Raw genomic sequence first — 17,124 nt, forward strand, 5'->3', positions numbered from 1 at the left:
TATGGAAAAAGAAAAAATATTATTTTAATATTATAACTATATACACGTCAAAATACATGATTATAAAATGGTGACATGAGAAATCTTACATCCTAGACATCCAATAGACCCTTTGTTAAGTTTATTGTATCCCTCACTCCACCCCTTAGGCTATTGATCTTCGCATCATCCATTATATAAAAAATATTAAAGGTATACTCTTTCCATCGTCTACACTTATATCAACTAAACCAATGTTGTGTAAGCTATTCCAATGCCTACTAGGTTGGAGATCCTCTAGATCGTTATTCCACTTCTAGTTACCACAATTTTCTCGGTGATTCTCTTATTTCATAGCATAGCAAAAAGCAAAACCTTATTGCTTGCCCTTACGATGAAGCAAAACTAATCATTTAAGTTTTCAGCATTGTAGCTGGAGGAAAATATGATAATACAACAGGACACAGACAAACACATGCCCATCCCTAACCAAGCAAGAAGATGAAGAATTGGAACTACAATCCTGATCATACAATTCTTGCTTTGGCGGGTAATGAATTATAATTGTACAAATACAAGTAAACTTAAGTTACATTACACTTTAAGTTACATTACACAGCATCTTCGGATGATACGGAAGAAACCCGTTCCCTAATCATGGGAAATTTATCAGGTAATTTATATAATGGCCCATCACCTGCAGAACCTTGAAACGCAAGGCCTAGTGAGTACCCTAAAGCTCGAGCTACTGGAACTGCAACTGCATTCCCAACTTGAATGTACCTGAAACATCAATTTCGGACTAAAAAGTTCATACCAAAAAAACGACAAAACAGATGTTTAACAGTGGCTGCTCACTCAAATTTTTTCACAACACAACAATAAATTTTAAGATATACAAGCCCCTCACGACTTCTTAACAGAAGTGACTGGATTTTCCACCTCCTAACGTGAACATAAACCGTAAGAGCAAAAATAAGAACATTGGAGTTACCTTTCTTTGACAGGTCCAAGCAGCTTATAAAAATCTGGAAAACCTTGAAGTCTTGCATTTTCACGAATTGACAACACTCTGTCTTGCTCCGGATGCAAAATTGCCTAATAAAACATACAAATTTGGCATGCTACATAAAATGTTCATTATAAAGTGCAACCTCATGATAAGAAAAAAAAAAACTTACAAAAAAAAAGTGAAAACAAAATGATCATTTTGTAATTATTAATAAAGCACATAACTAAAAATTTAAAAATCATACCCTAATATTTGCATCCCTCTACCTATTTTAATATAACTTTTTTTTGGTAGATATATCTCTATTAATGAACCAACCCCAACTAGTTTGAACTTTGAAATAATAAGTATTGTTGATGTTAATATAACTCTGTTAATGAGTAATACTTGTAATAACACCATTTCACTTAAAAGGCCCAGTTTCGCTAACAGAATCATAGTAAAATACATGGAGATGAGATTGTCTGAAACTTGATGTTTGTCAAATTAAATTGATATAATTAATTTCTACATAACAATATTGATAAAATATGTTCATCCACGAAAATAAATTTCAATAGAAAATAACATACCTGATTATGAGGTTCTGCTCTTGTCACAACGGTTGGAACGGTTTCATCCCACCATAACCGAGCAAAAGGTCTAAAAAAAAATATAGGCATAAAGCATTTCTAGAGAAAATTATCTGCTAAATAGTACTATATAGGCATTCAGCTAGAGCATTAGTACTTTGAACCCAAATTATTATACGAAAAACTTACTTCGACGATGTTCCATTCGTAAAAGACATGGCATAATCCGGAACCTGTGATAAGATTTGAAGCAACATAAAGAAATGTGTATAAGAATTCAAAATATGAAAAATGCCGATTTGTGAAGGAAATTCTAACAAATTCATGAATATGCATTGACAAGATGGTAGTCAATAGCGAGTGTAGACGGTTATTTTCAAATCCATTTCACATTTTGACAACCCATGTATCGGTACGCATTTCCTCTTTCTAGTCAAATACATATATGCTCTTCGAGCTCTTAAAATATAGTTAAAAAAAAGGGATGCCTGAAGGAGATATATATATATATACGGGCTTTGCATTTTTCATTTAACATGAGGTTAAAAAAATTCCTACACATATATAATTCAAATGGGTCCCACTATAAACAAAAAATAAAAAATGAAAAAAATATTGCACGCAAAACGATCTCTCACTAACATGAGAAAACAATTCTCCTATTAAAGGAGAAAGTATTTTCCCTATATATATATATATATATATATATAAAAGTTAAAAGCCTTATTACCAATGGTTTTCCTGAATCCAAATATACACGTTTCACCTCAGGATCCCATTCAACCTTGTTATCAGGTCGCACAAGAACACCTGGTAAATCTCTGAAGCATCCACCCTGGTTGCAATAAATAATCGTCAATAACAAATTAAACATAGAAACATCACATAATAGCACTGTTCTGCGGCAATTAAATGCTGAATGATGATGAACAAAAACCTTCTTTTTTGGGATCTGACACACACGTTGAAAATCATCCGCATTTAATTCTAGTGGACGATGATCATGAAGCAGAGACTTTGATGATGTTGTTCTAGTTGATAAACCCAACATTTCTGCACATTCCTTAAATATATTACTAATCTCATAGTTTGTAACATATATCTACATGAAAAGCTAACAGATAGTGTCAGAATCATCATATTTTGCATTTATGTGCGTGCTGCAAATGATTGAAATAGAAGAGAACAATACTTCTATACAAGTTTAAGTATTTACTGTCCAAACTCATCCCCTCAAGCAAGACACCTTGAGAACTGAAGCATGTAATGTACAATGCATAAGCCTATTCAAACTTATGCTAAAATTTAACTTCTATTAGAAGAATATAGACAACAATCATCAAATTCTTGACTATTCAACCCAAATGATCCTTATACCATATGTTCAGAACTAACTCTTCTAAAAGCATGAACCATAAAAGTGAAGGTATATGAATGATCTTATAACACAAAAACATAAGCATTTAATAATGCATTACCACTTTTGCTTAATCTAATAAATTGCTGGAACTCAGTCTGGGCAGGTTTGTCATATTTTATCTCATCTCGACCTTCATTATTCTCAACCTAAACACATTTGTTAAAATAACAATCATCAATAAATAAACTAACACCAAACAAACATAGCAGGGGGGAGCGAGGAGATAAAGAAAAGGCAGTAACAACAATAATAAAATATACCGGAGGAAGGTCAGAAATAGCATCTTCCAGTAAAAGCTTTTTTTGCAGCTTAACATCATGTCCTTCATCATATGCAACTGTGTTTATCTGTAACCATTGTAGACAAACAAATATTATAGTTGACAAATAATGTGTTCTTATACTCATCATTCCTTCCGGTAGGGTTTTAAAGAACTAGAAAAAAAAAAACATGTCATACTCTTAAAAAATGAGTGTTAACTCGCACATTTAATTCGTGGACTTAAGCATCAAAATTAGGCTTTTAATAGCCAATGACATTGAAATCATATAACTTTTGTCCTCATCACTAAGTTTCTTAAAAAAATGCATGAACTGTTTTAAGGTTGTATTTCACCATTATATTTGAAAGTAAGCATACAACTTCCAATAACTATTTTTTTTTTGTGCCCCAAAATTAAGGCTGCGATCATGGTTGCATTGCCATTGTTGCATGCAGATGGCAGCTGATGGCAATGAAGGCATAATGCGATTGTGACAGCCACCGCAACTGGGATGTTAAGACTGCATCATATGATGTGATCCATAATTTAAGACCTTAACTAGTATACCATTTTTACTAAGAAAACGAACAATCTTATATACTTATAAAATCTTAGATAAGAACGATAAAATACAAACAATGAAGTAGAATGAAAATGAAGATATCAAAAAACATTGGGCCCCACTTGTTCACAAATCACAATGAATATCCACATGCCCTCTATTAAATATCTCACTCTTAACAATTGAAAGAATAAAGTTACTCACACGCACCATTCCACATCTACACACAATTTTCAACATTTGATTACAGTTAAGTTGACCACACTTTTTTTTTCATACACCTACATTAAGATTATGCCACCTCACACAAATGCAAAATGTTGTGCTTCGAACTACTATGCATCAAAATTACAACTAATTCGAAATATGATGATAGGTAATTTATCAAATTTACACATACCTCAAATTCCAATGGAATAACACCCCTTACAATAACCTCATGAGTTGGAAGTGGGAACTGAGGCAGCTTCTGCACCACATAAAGAAATACAATTTAATACAAAAATAGATAAAAACAAAAACGTAATAAGAATAAATATAAATGTACCTCAGAAGGTGCCGCCCCCCATATGAAGACCCGCAAGCGAAATTGAGGAAGCCCGAAAGATCCGGCAGCCATAATTCCCATACGAGTTTGATAATTCATTTGAAGGAGGCGGCCCAATGCATATCTCCCAAGAAAGCCATTAGCAAATTTTACAATATCAACCACATTTTCCATCAATGCAAATTTGGGATGAAGGTACTGAACAATATCCATAAAAACAACTAGTTGTTTGTTCTTCTCATCATCCAAGGGGTTCTCTTTGTTCCGAAACCGGTTGAAACCACTAATGCCTTGACAAGGTGGTCCACCACATATTACATCAACACCTCCCTACACAACAACAGGAACGACAAATTTGAAAAGTTAAATACATAGCACAATTAAGTAGTTAGATTCATTTATCAAAATCATCATCTCCCTATCGATAGGGAAAAGCTTGAAACTTATGTAGCATGAACATGACTTCTAAGGACATACTTTATCAAAATCAACCAGAACTTACAGGCAAAGGTAGGATGTTTGACTTGAAGCCTCGAGAAACAAATTCCTTTATCCTTTCCTTGCAATTACTGTTGCAGAGACAATATTTATATCAGCAAAGTTTCAACTCAACTGATTAACGACACAACAGCTCATTGTATGTAGGAATTTCAATAGGATAGAACTACTAAAATCAGCCAAAATAATAAATGAGTCCCAAAATTTAAAATCCCCAGCTAATTCCAAAAAAAAAATGTAGAGAAAAAAATTCAACTACACCAATATGGAAGAGAACACAACAAAGATGAAAAATTGAAATAAAATGTGGATGCCATGTCGAATATCAAAAAATATCAAATCCATAATACGTTAACTATCATTTACATCAAAATATAACATTTTACCTAATTAAATTAAAACCCCTGCTTGTTATTTTTGCTATGTAATTAAACTAAATTCTCCCTTCCAAGAGTTTGCAAGAATAAGTTGTATAAGGCAGATGGACAGTTTGGAAATATTGTAGCTTACCTTAGACCTTCAATTGGTTCCCAAGAGTCTTCATCAGATCCATGACCCTTCCAACTAACCTACATAGACATAAACAAAGCAAAAATATTGAAAATAATACTAGCCAGACAAAAATAATAATAATAATAAGTTAGGGAAATTATTAGTTACTGTAGTAGGCTAGTAGCTGGATAAGAAAGAAGCCAGAAGCAAAACAATAACAACCTTAAAGTATAACCCTTGCTCTTTTTCCCGTTTCGGATCACCATAACGTACAGCAAGGACTTCTGACACCTCAAACACTTCTTCATCCTCTTCCACATTCTCTTCACTGCCGGCATCATCATCCTCATCCGAAGTAAAAAGATCCATATAATAATTATGTGGCACCTTGTTTTGGACTAAAGAGAAGTAACTACATAGCTTCTCCCACTCCTTCAATAGTGAGAGGAAATTTTCGGCAGCTTCATTTCTAACCTGATTAGAAGCATAAACAGTATAGGAATTCAGATCCAAAAAGAAATAAAAGCTGACACTTAAAAAGATAGTAACGTTGAGGTAAGCGCATCCCTTACTTTTCATTGTTATTTAAAAAAAGAAAAACCCTTTTTAGGAAAACAACATTAGATTAAAGGTGTCACTTGGATAAAGGTACATGAATAGTTTTGTCATATCTCTTACCATTTCGTTTCGCCTGAAAATCCCTTTAGGATTTTAAGCGAGGATATTCCAAAGGCCTATTTTTTTTATTACCTTATGCTTAAATTCAACTTTCATTTTTTACACTAAAAGAGTGAGACAACAAAGATCGAATTCTAGATCACTCAATCAAAGGCTCTAATACCATGTTATGAAATCATCTCCCCCAAAAGTTTAAGCTATTAAATAAAGGCATATAAATGGTTTTATTATTATATCTCTTAGCAAAAGTGTGGATACAAGGTATGTTTTGATAATAACAAAAGGAAAAAAGCAAAGCCACTAGAAAGTCTATTCGTGAGGAGTTTAGGTAGTTTTCAAGAGACCATGGGTTTGAACCTAAGTGCCACCATTGTAACCAAAAAAGAAAAAGCATTTATCAAGAGCAAAAAGCACAACCATGTGTGGAAATTGAAAATAAATTATGGAGCCACACAAGAAGGGGAATGGGATATTAAAGTGACAATAACATAGATAAGCTAGGAAGAAAGCTAGCAATGGATCGAGAGCAACAAGGAAGAACCGAAGAATACGAGAGGAGCAAAACCAAATTCAAAGGTACAAACCATAGACAACCTTAAAGAAAAGCTTTATCACACAAGTCATGATTAAAAATGACCAAATCCAATAAAGCATTAAAGTATTGCAAAACCAACAAATCAAGCATCAAGTTCAAGTGAAGATCAAAATCCAAGAATCAACGCAATAAGCTAAGTCCATGTTCTTATTAAATTATACTTTTAGGACTTAAATTTAACTATAAGGTTATATATTAAATTATATTGCATGATTTCAACATTGCATAATCCCTCAAAATCGCACAACTCTTATACAAATCATCTTGACATGCTTTTCTAACAAAAGAAAATATACAACAAGTGTTAAATGTGAGAATTCATTTTACAAGAGCCAAGAATGTGCATGAAATGGTTTTGTAAATCAAATTTGTTTACATTTATGAAATTCATACATTAAAGTTAAGGAGATTACAAAAATGAATTTAACATGCTTTTAGCATGTTTTGAACATGTCATACCCTTATAAACATCTTTCCAAGAGCCAAATTATATACTCCTATAATATTAGGAAGCATTTGAAAGTGAAAAGAAGTGTAAAAAATACATTTCTAGCCATTTTTCACTTGTTGTCAAGAAAGTTTTTGAATACTCCATGAAGTATTTGAATACTTTTCTGGAGGAGAGCAAATATTTGAATACCTTGCATCTAGATCACATATAAGGGCTATAAACAACAAATTTTTAATAAAATCACTGAATATACACTTCAACGGTTCTTAAACATATGGGACATCATTGGTACAGATTTTAAGAGAGTATTTTGAGAGTAAAAAAAGTTTAACGAACATTCATTGAGGTCATATACACAAATCCATCAATCTTGAGCTCATTCTTGCAAATTTATCATACTCACTTAGAGTGTTGACTTGTATACTTGCTCTTTGAGAGAGTTATCATTTTATCTTCATTCTTCTATTATAAAAATCATATTGTAAGGTTTTTAAGCACCTGAGAAACTTAAAGATTATAAAGTCTTTGCACCTGTGAAGTTTAATAAATTGTAAGATTTCTAAGCACCCAGAAACTTGGAGGTTATAGAAGTTTGTCAAACACCCGTGAAGCTTGGCCTATAATGGAAGAATTGTTGAAAAGTTTGCAATCTGAATATAGGTTACAAGTGGTGGTGACTGAACCAGGATAAATCTTAGTTTGCAATCTTTTATCCCTTAACTCTTTTATATTCGGCACTTTAATTTCTTTTTTAATATCTAATATGTACTACTGTAGATTATATGATTTTTGTGGCAGATTGTATATTATGGATTGCTTGAATGTATTAATAACTTTTACATGTCAAAGATTATATGAAATGTTAATTTAAAAGCAAAAAGAGGGCTTTATAATACTCAATTCATCCTCTTTTTAATGCCAAAGTCACATTCCTAACAAAAAGGACATTTAGAACATCTTGTTTAAATAGGTTTCTTTCAGAATCTTTATTTATTTCCTTTCTAATTTCCTCTCTAAGGTCAGTTGTTAAAAAATAGAAATTACTACAGAAAAAATGGGTATTATATGTGCTTAGTGCATAGATAATTATAGAATACTATTAAAAGAATTGATATCGTGCATGCATCTAAATTATTAAAAAAATGTGCATATTTGTAAATATTCTATCAAAAATTTACAAATAAATTCGTTTATTTTTATTACTGAAAAAATCAATATCATGCGTAAATTACTGATTGAATATTTACAAATACACGTGATATGAATTCTTTCTTAAAAGATAGTTTGATATTTGTTGACATTGAAACTATCAAGCTTTCTCGCACATGAAGGCAACCAAAAATTCCAAACACAAAAAGGATGATTTAAAATGTACCCCTCAAAACCAACCCTTAGTGCAAGTTCAACTGCAAATCTATTAAAAAATATATTTTATTATCAGTCTTCATGACTGATGATTGCCCCATCATACATATCCCTCAAATCTACATAAAATTTGACATCAACTCCTTTCTTTTAACCTCACGGTATATAGCCTCCATGATGAAAATTAATTTATTTATGTAAAACTTAAGATTACTATTTCACAAAGGCTTTTAAATGCATCAGGAATCTGTTTGAAAAACAATCTTCTCAGCAAAACATAATCTTCTCAACATTGCTGAGACAGCGCCTTGAAGCCAGAAAGGAAACACATAATTTTGAGTGGTTGAACCTTTAAGTAGTAATTTAAACCATTGGTAAAGAAAACAAGAAAAACCACTGAGCTATAAACATAATGAGAAATGGATAATAATAGACAAAGGAAAATAACATAATGACATTCTGTTAATTGGCAAAAACAAGAGTGCTATTAGGGTAGAATTCTAGGGATTTCAACTTCACTAAGTTAAAAGCTATCCTCAAAATATATATATTTTAAGAATGTAATGATTAATGTCACACCCACACTATAAGTACATAACTGACAAATAACCAAGTCATGCAAGTTTCAAAACCTTACAAATTTTGTTCATTTTAAATATATATATATATATATATATATATATATATATATATCTGGGGAGCGAACTGGATCAGTGATAAAACTGTTCCTTCATGACTGAAAGGTCATGGGTTCGAATCCAGTGTTGAGATATATAGTCCAACATTGGTTGTATGAGCAACTAATGTGGAGTTTATAAGACCTTGGGCACTCCCACCCTTTGAGCTAGCTTTTGGAGTAGTGTATCCCAAGGTTCTTTACATCCAGGAAAAGAGCCTCTTTGCAATTATGCAAGGGTAAAACTGCGTACAAGAATTTCCTCCACCCCACACTCGCTAGTCAGGTTTAACGGGGAGTGTTTTTTTTTTTATATCTCTCTCTCTCTCTCTCTCTCTGCGTGTGTCTGTGGATATAAATTATGTATTATAACAATTTTATTCACTGCAAAATAAGAAGGGTGCTAACACAAAATTTAACATACATACATATATACAAAGAAAGAAACACAAAGATTTACCTCTGTTTCGGGATGATTTAATTTAAGAGTTTCACAAGCATGTTTATTCAAGTCCACCGCCCATTTCTATTGCGAAAAAGAAAAGTTAACATTATATCAAAATAAGCATAAACAAAGAAAAATGAATTGCTTTACAACAAAGAAGCAAAGAACTCACTGTAATAAGGTTCAAACCAGACAAAATCCCACCAAAGCACAAACCAGTTGACATTGCTCCACAACCACAATATAAGTCTAGTAACTTCAACTCTGGTTCTTTATTTTCTTCAGGATAAAACGCTTCCTCAACTTGAGAGTTCACCTCAGATCTTCCATTCACATCAATCTCAGAAGATATTGTTGATGACGTCTCACTAGCAGCTTCCCTACTTTCTGTATTATTAACCAAAAATGAGAAGCAACTAAAAATTAAAAAACAACAATTGCAAATAAAAAAGCAAAGATAAAATAAAACCTGATGGTAAGTTAACAAATGTAGAGTACGGTAATAGATATTGTGTATCACAGTAATAATCACAAGGTGGAACGGTTTCCTTCTTTGCATCCAAATCTACCTGCAATCAAACTTAATTATTACAAAATTCTAGAAATACAATTATAATAACTACCATAAAAAACTTAAGAAAGCAATACGAAAGATAATCATAAACTGCTAACATACATTTAGTTGTATTCTTGCAATGTTTAGCTTTTCAACAAGACAATCCAATGGGTTGTCATCCTGGACTTCTGAAAAGAAAACTCGCTTTGGTTCAATAAGATATGCAAGGTCTTTAATGACCTGCAAGATATGAGAGTGATCCAAACTCAATAAATTACCATCCAATAATTGTTATGGTTGAGCATCACATAAGATCTAAAAAGAAACAAAAAAAAATGTAACTTACAGTGTCCTTTGCCCTATAATACCATTGTGCCGTGAAATGCAATCCCCCATCAACTGCCTCAAACATCTCTACAATCTTACAAATATAATAGTCTTCTCCTTCCTCTGCCTGAATATTAAAAAGTATCAATCACATTATTACAAAAAGAATTGGTATCGTGCATGTACGCAGTACGTTGCATAAATTTAGATTAATATAAAAGGAATCGTGCATATCTCTTTCAATGATTTATAAATATTCTAGTTTTTTTGTAACATTAGTTTCGTTTTGTTACAGAAAGAATTAGTATTGTGCATAGATTTGCATTTTTATAGAAAGAACAGTGTGTATTTATGTAATATCTAAATCTACACACGACAAGCACAAAATTAATTCTTTCTGTAATACAATGTTTGGAATTAACGCGCTCACGCACACACGTATATAGATATATAAAAGACTGAAAATTCCGCAAGATAATAAAGCATCCGCGTCTGATGTATTTTTGCCTTGTAGCCATATGTACTAACCCAGCTTATTATACTAGTGACATGAACATTGACCAAGCCAACACTTCCAATCCTATGATGACCACGGCACAAAGCCAAATTAGCAGCAAAAGTGATACAACAATGATTGAAAATGATAATGGCAATGATTTTGGGAAACGATATATGTATGATTATGAACACAGAACTTCCAAGCCAACCCTGTCCAATTGTGGCATAGCATGAGCGACACCTCTTGCAATTTAGTCACATAAACATGCGGTCCAAAATGGTAATTGCAGCTTCTATATTGCAGTCTTTAAGGTATTCAAAATGGCAATAATTTGAAATTCGATCTATGAAACCCCTTAGATAACAACTAATAAATGACTCACTAATACCATACAGGAAGACACACCAACATGCACAAACTACACCCAAGATGGAGACGAGTAAAGGCATAAATTGATCCTAAATCCTTGCAGTCACGAACAAAGGATTTTACCAGTTAAGCCATTTGACAAATTTCAAATTAATACCTATTTTAATTTCGTTGGAATCATATTTCAAATATTATTACCTGACCGTAAATTATCGGTATATCTTTCACAGCCTAGATCATGTATATAGTAATTCTCTTCATAAACTGATTTTAAACTTTCAGCACAACTAGGATCCCATATAAGAGAATCAAGCAATGACACAATGACAAATCATTTCAACTTGAGAGACTAGTTTGGAGCATATATATTTTGACTGCATGTGCTGCATGATAATACAATAGTAAATATATTTGAACTCACTTTTACATGGGCATCATCGTAAAGTTTGTAAAGCGTACACCCATCCACTTCTGCCTGAGTGTAGTGACATCGCGCTTGAAGAATCTCCTCGTCATCGCTACTATGCATAAGAACATCAAAAGTATATCACAAGATTGAAAAATTTATTTACAGAAAACATTATCACGAGAAGATCCTAAGAAAAGGAAAGTGACACGGAAATTAAAAATGTCAAAGCTTAGTTCTCCAAACGAGCTATGTACCTGTTTGATTTTGCCCCAGCTGATTTCTGCTTTTTCTAAAACCAAGAAAAAACTAAAATTAAAAAACTCGAGTTGGACTTAACAAGAGATCAATCACAAAATACTAATTACGAGTTTTAAGTTTGTTAATACGAGACAGTAAGCTTTGAGGACAAAACATAATAAAAACAAAATGAAATTATGCTAACATATTTGTAATTAAATTTTAATTTTATTATACTGTAAGTTTGAGAAAAATTTATCGCGCTTATCTAATAAAATTTTATTATATCACTTAATGAATTTGATAATTTTTATTTGGATTTACTTTTTATGCGGTCAATATAGATAAATTATTTACATTAAGTCTAAAATGACACCGTTTTGAAACGAAAATCAAGATATTTTTGTAATTATAATTTATTTCAGAGTTATAATAGTATTTCTCATTATAATTTTTCAACTCAGAACAAGATCATTTTGAGAGTAAATGTAAATAAATTATCTAGATTTGCTATAGAAATATTAAATCCTTTTTATTTCATCAAAATCAAACGGTTTCCATTTTTGTTTTTGGTTTTTATTTTTTGCTAATTTATAATTAAAAAATCCTTTTTTATTTTATTCTTTTTACTAACATTTAAAAAAAATAGAAAAAGAAAAATATTAAAATTTTAATAATTACAAACTTTTAAAAAAATAAAAATTTAAGAGTCATATCATTTTATACCAGTGTAAATTATACTCTCAATTTTGATCGTCAATCCCACTTAAATCTAATAGTTTTAATTTTTTTAATAACGTGAGTCATTGGATACAAGTGGATCAATAATTAAAATTAAGTGCAAAACTTCTTATTTTTACGCTGGTATAAAAATATGATGCCCGGAAAACTAATGATAATAATAATAAAAAAAATTATAATTATTGACCAAAACATATTAATACAAATTAAAAACTAAAAACAAACCACGCAGTCCTTAATCTTCATTTATCCCAACCTCCGTAACGTCGAAATAAGAATTTTGCATCACAGTGGCACAACCAATTCGATTTAATGTATGCAACCTTAAATATAAAACATAGCATACAAAGAACACAGTACTCAAACATTTTAAGAATGAGAATAAAGAGTGCAAGACGAAGACAGTACACAAACTATATGCCTAGAGGAATGAATCGCCCTTTTTCATTGCATGGTGCTGCAGCTTACCATTTTCACCCTTAATAAGAAAATCAATACAATGCTCCATACTCAAAGTGCCGATTGTGGAATCACAAATTTATTATACAGTTATACATTACAACTACTAACCCTTATAAAATATTTGCTAATTAATCAGACCAGAGCAATAATCCCAATTGTTAAAGGACACAAATGATAAAATTATAGATCCATTATGGAGATATTTATTAATAAAAAAAACCATTTAACGCTCACCTTAAATTGTGTACACAGGAATCTAGACACTACTTACACGAATTTAGGATATATTATTAAGGTAATTAAATTAGGACATGCAACTTTTCAATCTTTATAACTTATAATTTGCACTTTCACCATAAATATTTGATACAGAAACTTGAGATTTCAAGAAAGACTAGTGTAAATCTGATAAGATATTTTCTCAGAAGTCTCTGCCCACTATGGCTCTTAACAGTAAATGTTCAAATTAACCTTTCAAGATAAAAGCAACATCATATTTTCTTTCATTCATAAATATATTCAAGTATCCCTGAAAATGTATGTGCAACAAAAAATTAGTCTTCTAATATCATATTTTCTTTAACCTTTAAAATGAATTTAAAAAATGAAATTAATCACAATAATTAGTGAATATCTGATGGGAAAATGTCTCCTACAGAAATAAGGGAGACGATAATCTATTGATATATAGCATCTGAAAATACAGAAAATTAAGGAAAGAAAGAGCAAATGCTCCCAGTTATGAAGGAATTCTCCCAGCCCAACTATAAACTTCAGAAACAGAAATGTTTTTCATGCCACCCACGTAAGCTACCCCTTTTTGCACATCAAAATTCCTTCCTCTCTCCTCTAATTTACTTTTACCACACCCCGTTATTCCCCTATCTGGCTAGTTTAGACCTACGGGAACACACTACTTGTATTCTAACAACCAATATTGTCAAACTCGAGTTTTTATGTAGAAACGGAAAGGAGTAATAGAAACGACACAAAACGTAAAGTTTCTACATTTTAATACTTAAGATCAAGATACAAAATTATATATATGCATATAAAAAAAAATCACATAATGAACATATGTGTTGAGTCACTTATCTATCTAAAAAAAAAAATTATTTTTGATACCCAAATATCAAAATTATAAACAGTGATAACTAACAAGTAATGGATAACCAATCTACTCTAACTGCTTTATACACTTTGCAGATTTTGGATCATCGCTCATCAGGATATAATTCCACTTTTTTATTCAATGCACACAATGATCCAAAAACACAATATGATTCTGATAGCATAACTTATAATATAATTACAGCTTTATAAGACATAATTATAAAAGACATATATCCAAACAAAAAAATATCAAGATAATGTGCATATGATTCAAGGAAAATGAAAATTGGGTTTTTTTAATTTCTTTTTTTTTGTAAATCTTTTTTTTTTAATTTCGTTTTTTAAGTACGGTAAAAACGTAAGTTTTTATCGTTTTTACGTGAGATTTTTACCAGTTTTTTCGTTTTTACTTGTGTTTTAACACGCAAAATTTCTAGTAAAAACGTAAAATGTTTTTACATTAGTTTTTGACAACAATCCTAACAACAACAGTGCCAGGAACAGCTTCAGGCACCTAATTTATTTTGTAACCGATACTGCGAGCTACTTATGCAGAGGGGATCTCAGATTTAATGAAGATAATACAATGTTGAATCTTCATTAATAAAAACGAAAATTTTTAATTAAAAAAAAAATTCTACTAAATTTGCATTTACAAATCTAAGAAAATTCTTACAAATCTTATACATTCACACATGATTAAAAATGCACAAGCAGATTAATTGGCATTGTCACAAATTTTAGTACAAAATCAGAACCAAACGGAAAGCATTTTTATGCATCATGTTCCAATGTCAAAGTTACCTCATCCTTGTACCGTTGGGGCCAGCGCAGCCTCGCATCCTCGTCGGGAACAGGATCTCCGACAAACACAGCGACAGACTCTTCACCGTCACTGTCGTTGCCATCGGTTGTTGAAGGAGCAGCATCGGCGTAGCTTGTTTGTTCGTCTTTGACGGCTGGTGAAGCTGCCGGACTCATCAGGTTCTCCATTTTCATGGACTTGTTCGGAGACTGGTCGGAACTAGGATCGACGTCGGCGACGGCGACGGCGGAGGAGGACGACCTGGTTTTGCGCTTGCTCGACATGGCGGCGAAGGCAGAGAGAGAGAGAGAGAGAGAGAGAGAGAGAGAGAGAGAGAGGGAGAATGAGAGAGAGCGAGGGGGAGAGAGGAGTGGATTAGTATATATTGAAAGCGCTGAAATTTTGAAGACTTAGGGATTGGGCGGGAAGGCCAAATTCAAGGGCTGTTACATTAAATGAATATCTTTCAGCTCTTTGAGAAACGTCGCTTCTGCTGAAGGGGGTTTTTGGTTTTTACAATTGGGCTGGACTTGGGCATGGGCCTCATGACGGCCTGGCCCAAAAATAAAATATTATGACGATATTTAGAGTCTGTTTGATACGCAGTGTGGGATAAGATTTGACAGTATAAGACTTTATTGTATAAGACCTGATTAAATTTTAATATTATTCAACGTATCCATTGTTTGATGTTATATCGTAAAAGATAATGTATAGTATAAGATAATAATTATCCAGTATTTGGTAATGCATTGTATAATACTGTATAGGATAAAAATAAATATTTTTGACTAAAATACCCTTTAATAAAAAAATTATATAACTCTTTTAAATATGTCATATGATATTAATTTTTATAAAAATATATTGATTAGTGTGTTCAAAAAATTAATTTTTATAAAAACATAAATCTCCAATATTTTAAAAATTAATATATGAAAAATTTATTTTTATTTTAATATATTAATTCTTGAGAATGACGCTAGTTAGCTATGTTAATATATCAATCCCTTATTATATCTAATCTCACATCCTTAGGCCTGATTAAGTTATACATTATTTTGATGTATTAAGGGATTCTGCTATATAAGTTTATACTATACGATCACACCAAATAACTAAAAATTTATAACGTATAATATAAGCTTATATTATTAGGTCTTATATATCACACCATGCCTTTTCAAAAGAAATGTCATGCTTAGTGTTGGCAATTATCTGTCAAATATGCTGATCAATTTGATTACCAAAGCCTGTTTTCACAGTTTCCACTTTTCACATTTCAAGTATCTCCGCCTTCATCTACTTCCCAGGCAATTCTAATAAGCCTCGTTTTCATTTCTCATCCTTTCTCTCATTTATTGTACCATTGCATGTCATCTATGAGGTAGAGCTTGGTTCGGGAGAAATTTTTTTACTAGAAAAATGTAATTGATAGGGAAATGGTTAGAAAGTGAGTTTGGTAGGAAAATGTAAAAAAAGTTATTTGGTTGATCCAAATATTACCAGGAAAATTTATTTAAATATGCAAAATTTATGTTCGGGAGAAACTTTGCACCTGTTTTTTCACTTCCCCAGTTATCTCAAAATACCATATCTCAAGTGGTATTCTGTAACAGTAAATTTCATCCAAAAATCAACACAAAAGTCATTTTCCCATCTATCCTATTTGCCTGGTATTTTTAAAAAAAACCTGAACCAAACGTGGTATTTTCTAATCTCCACTTACACTTTCCCATCAATCCCAAAATAAACCTTCAACGAAACACTACCTTATAGTGTGCTTCCGATTTATGTTGGTTGTACAGTGTGCTTCTTTGAGATCAATGCTTTTATTTAGAAATCACCCCACATATCAGAATAATAATTACATATTCAAAAGAAAGGCATCAACTAGGGGCTAAGTTCAAAAAGCATTTTGCATGTATAAGTAACTTTATAAAAATACCATTATGGATTTTCTTTTATTTTTTTTGGTAAATATACTACTAAAGATTATTTTATGATAGTTAATAATGAAAGTTGAAAGATAAAGAATCAATAACTGTTATG

General features: G+C 31.6%; 1 protein-coding gene across 1 annotated transcript; it reads right to left on the reverse strand.

Moving 5' to 3' along the window:
* Positions 1–462: 462 nt before the first annotated feature.
* LOC133290900 (DNA (cytosine-5)-methyltransferase CMT3) lies at positions 463–15,356 on the reverse strand. The gene is made up of 21 exons (XM_061489047.1): positions 15,072–15,356; positions 11,969–12,003; positions 11,727–11,826; positions 10,457–10,564; positions 10,231–10,350; positions 10,024–10,123; positions 9,727–9,941; positions 9,570–9,635; positions 5,567–5,818; positions 5,363–5,421; positions 4,857–4,923; positions 4,355–4,684; positions 4,208–4,276; positions 3,244–3,330; positions 3,042–3,129; positions 2,501–2,616; positions 2,294–2,398; positions 1,753–1,796; positions 1,564–1,633; positions 974–1,077; positions 463–762 (listed from the first exon to the last, which is right to left on the reverse strand). The coding sequence occupies exons 1-21, from the start codon at positions 15,354–15,356 to the stop codon at positions 591–593; spliced, it is 2,592 nt and encodes an 863-aa protein (XP_061345031.1). The 3' UTR covers positions 463–590.
* Positions 15,357–17,124: the final 1,768 nt, after the last annotated feature.

This window comes from Gastrolobium bilobum, unplaced genomic scaffold, assembly GCF_033153095.1.
Source record: "Gastrolobium bilobum isolate Gb01-03AN ecotype WA unplaced genomic scaffold, APGP_CSIRO_Gbil_v1 utg9349, whole genome shotgun sequence".
Lineage (NCBI taxonomy): Eukaryota > Viridiplantae > Streptophyta > Magnoliopsida > Fabales > Fabaceae > Gastrolobium > Gastrolobium bilobum.

Excerpts from the sequence above, each read along its gene's own strand:
- LOC133290900 (XM_061489047.1), bottom strand. The coding sequence starts at position 15,356 with ATGTCGAGCAAGCGCAAAACCAGGTCGTCCTCCTCCGCCGTCGCCGTC. Across the intron at positions 4,685-4,856 it reads CAAACATCCTACCTTTGCCT|GGAGGTGTTGATGTAATATG; the intron begins GTAAGTTCTGGT and ends GTTGTTGTGTAG. Across the intron at positions 1,078-1,563 it reads GAGCAGAACCTCATAATCAG|GCAATTTTGCATCCGGAGCA; the intron begins GTATGTTATTTT and ends ATGTTTTATTAG.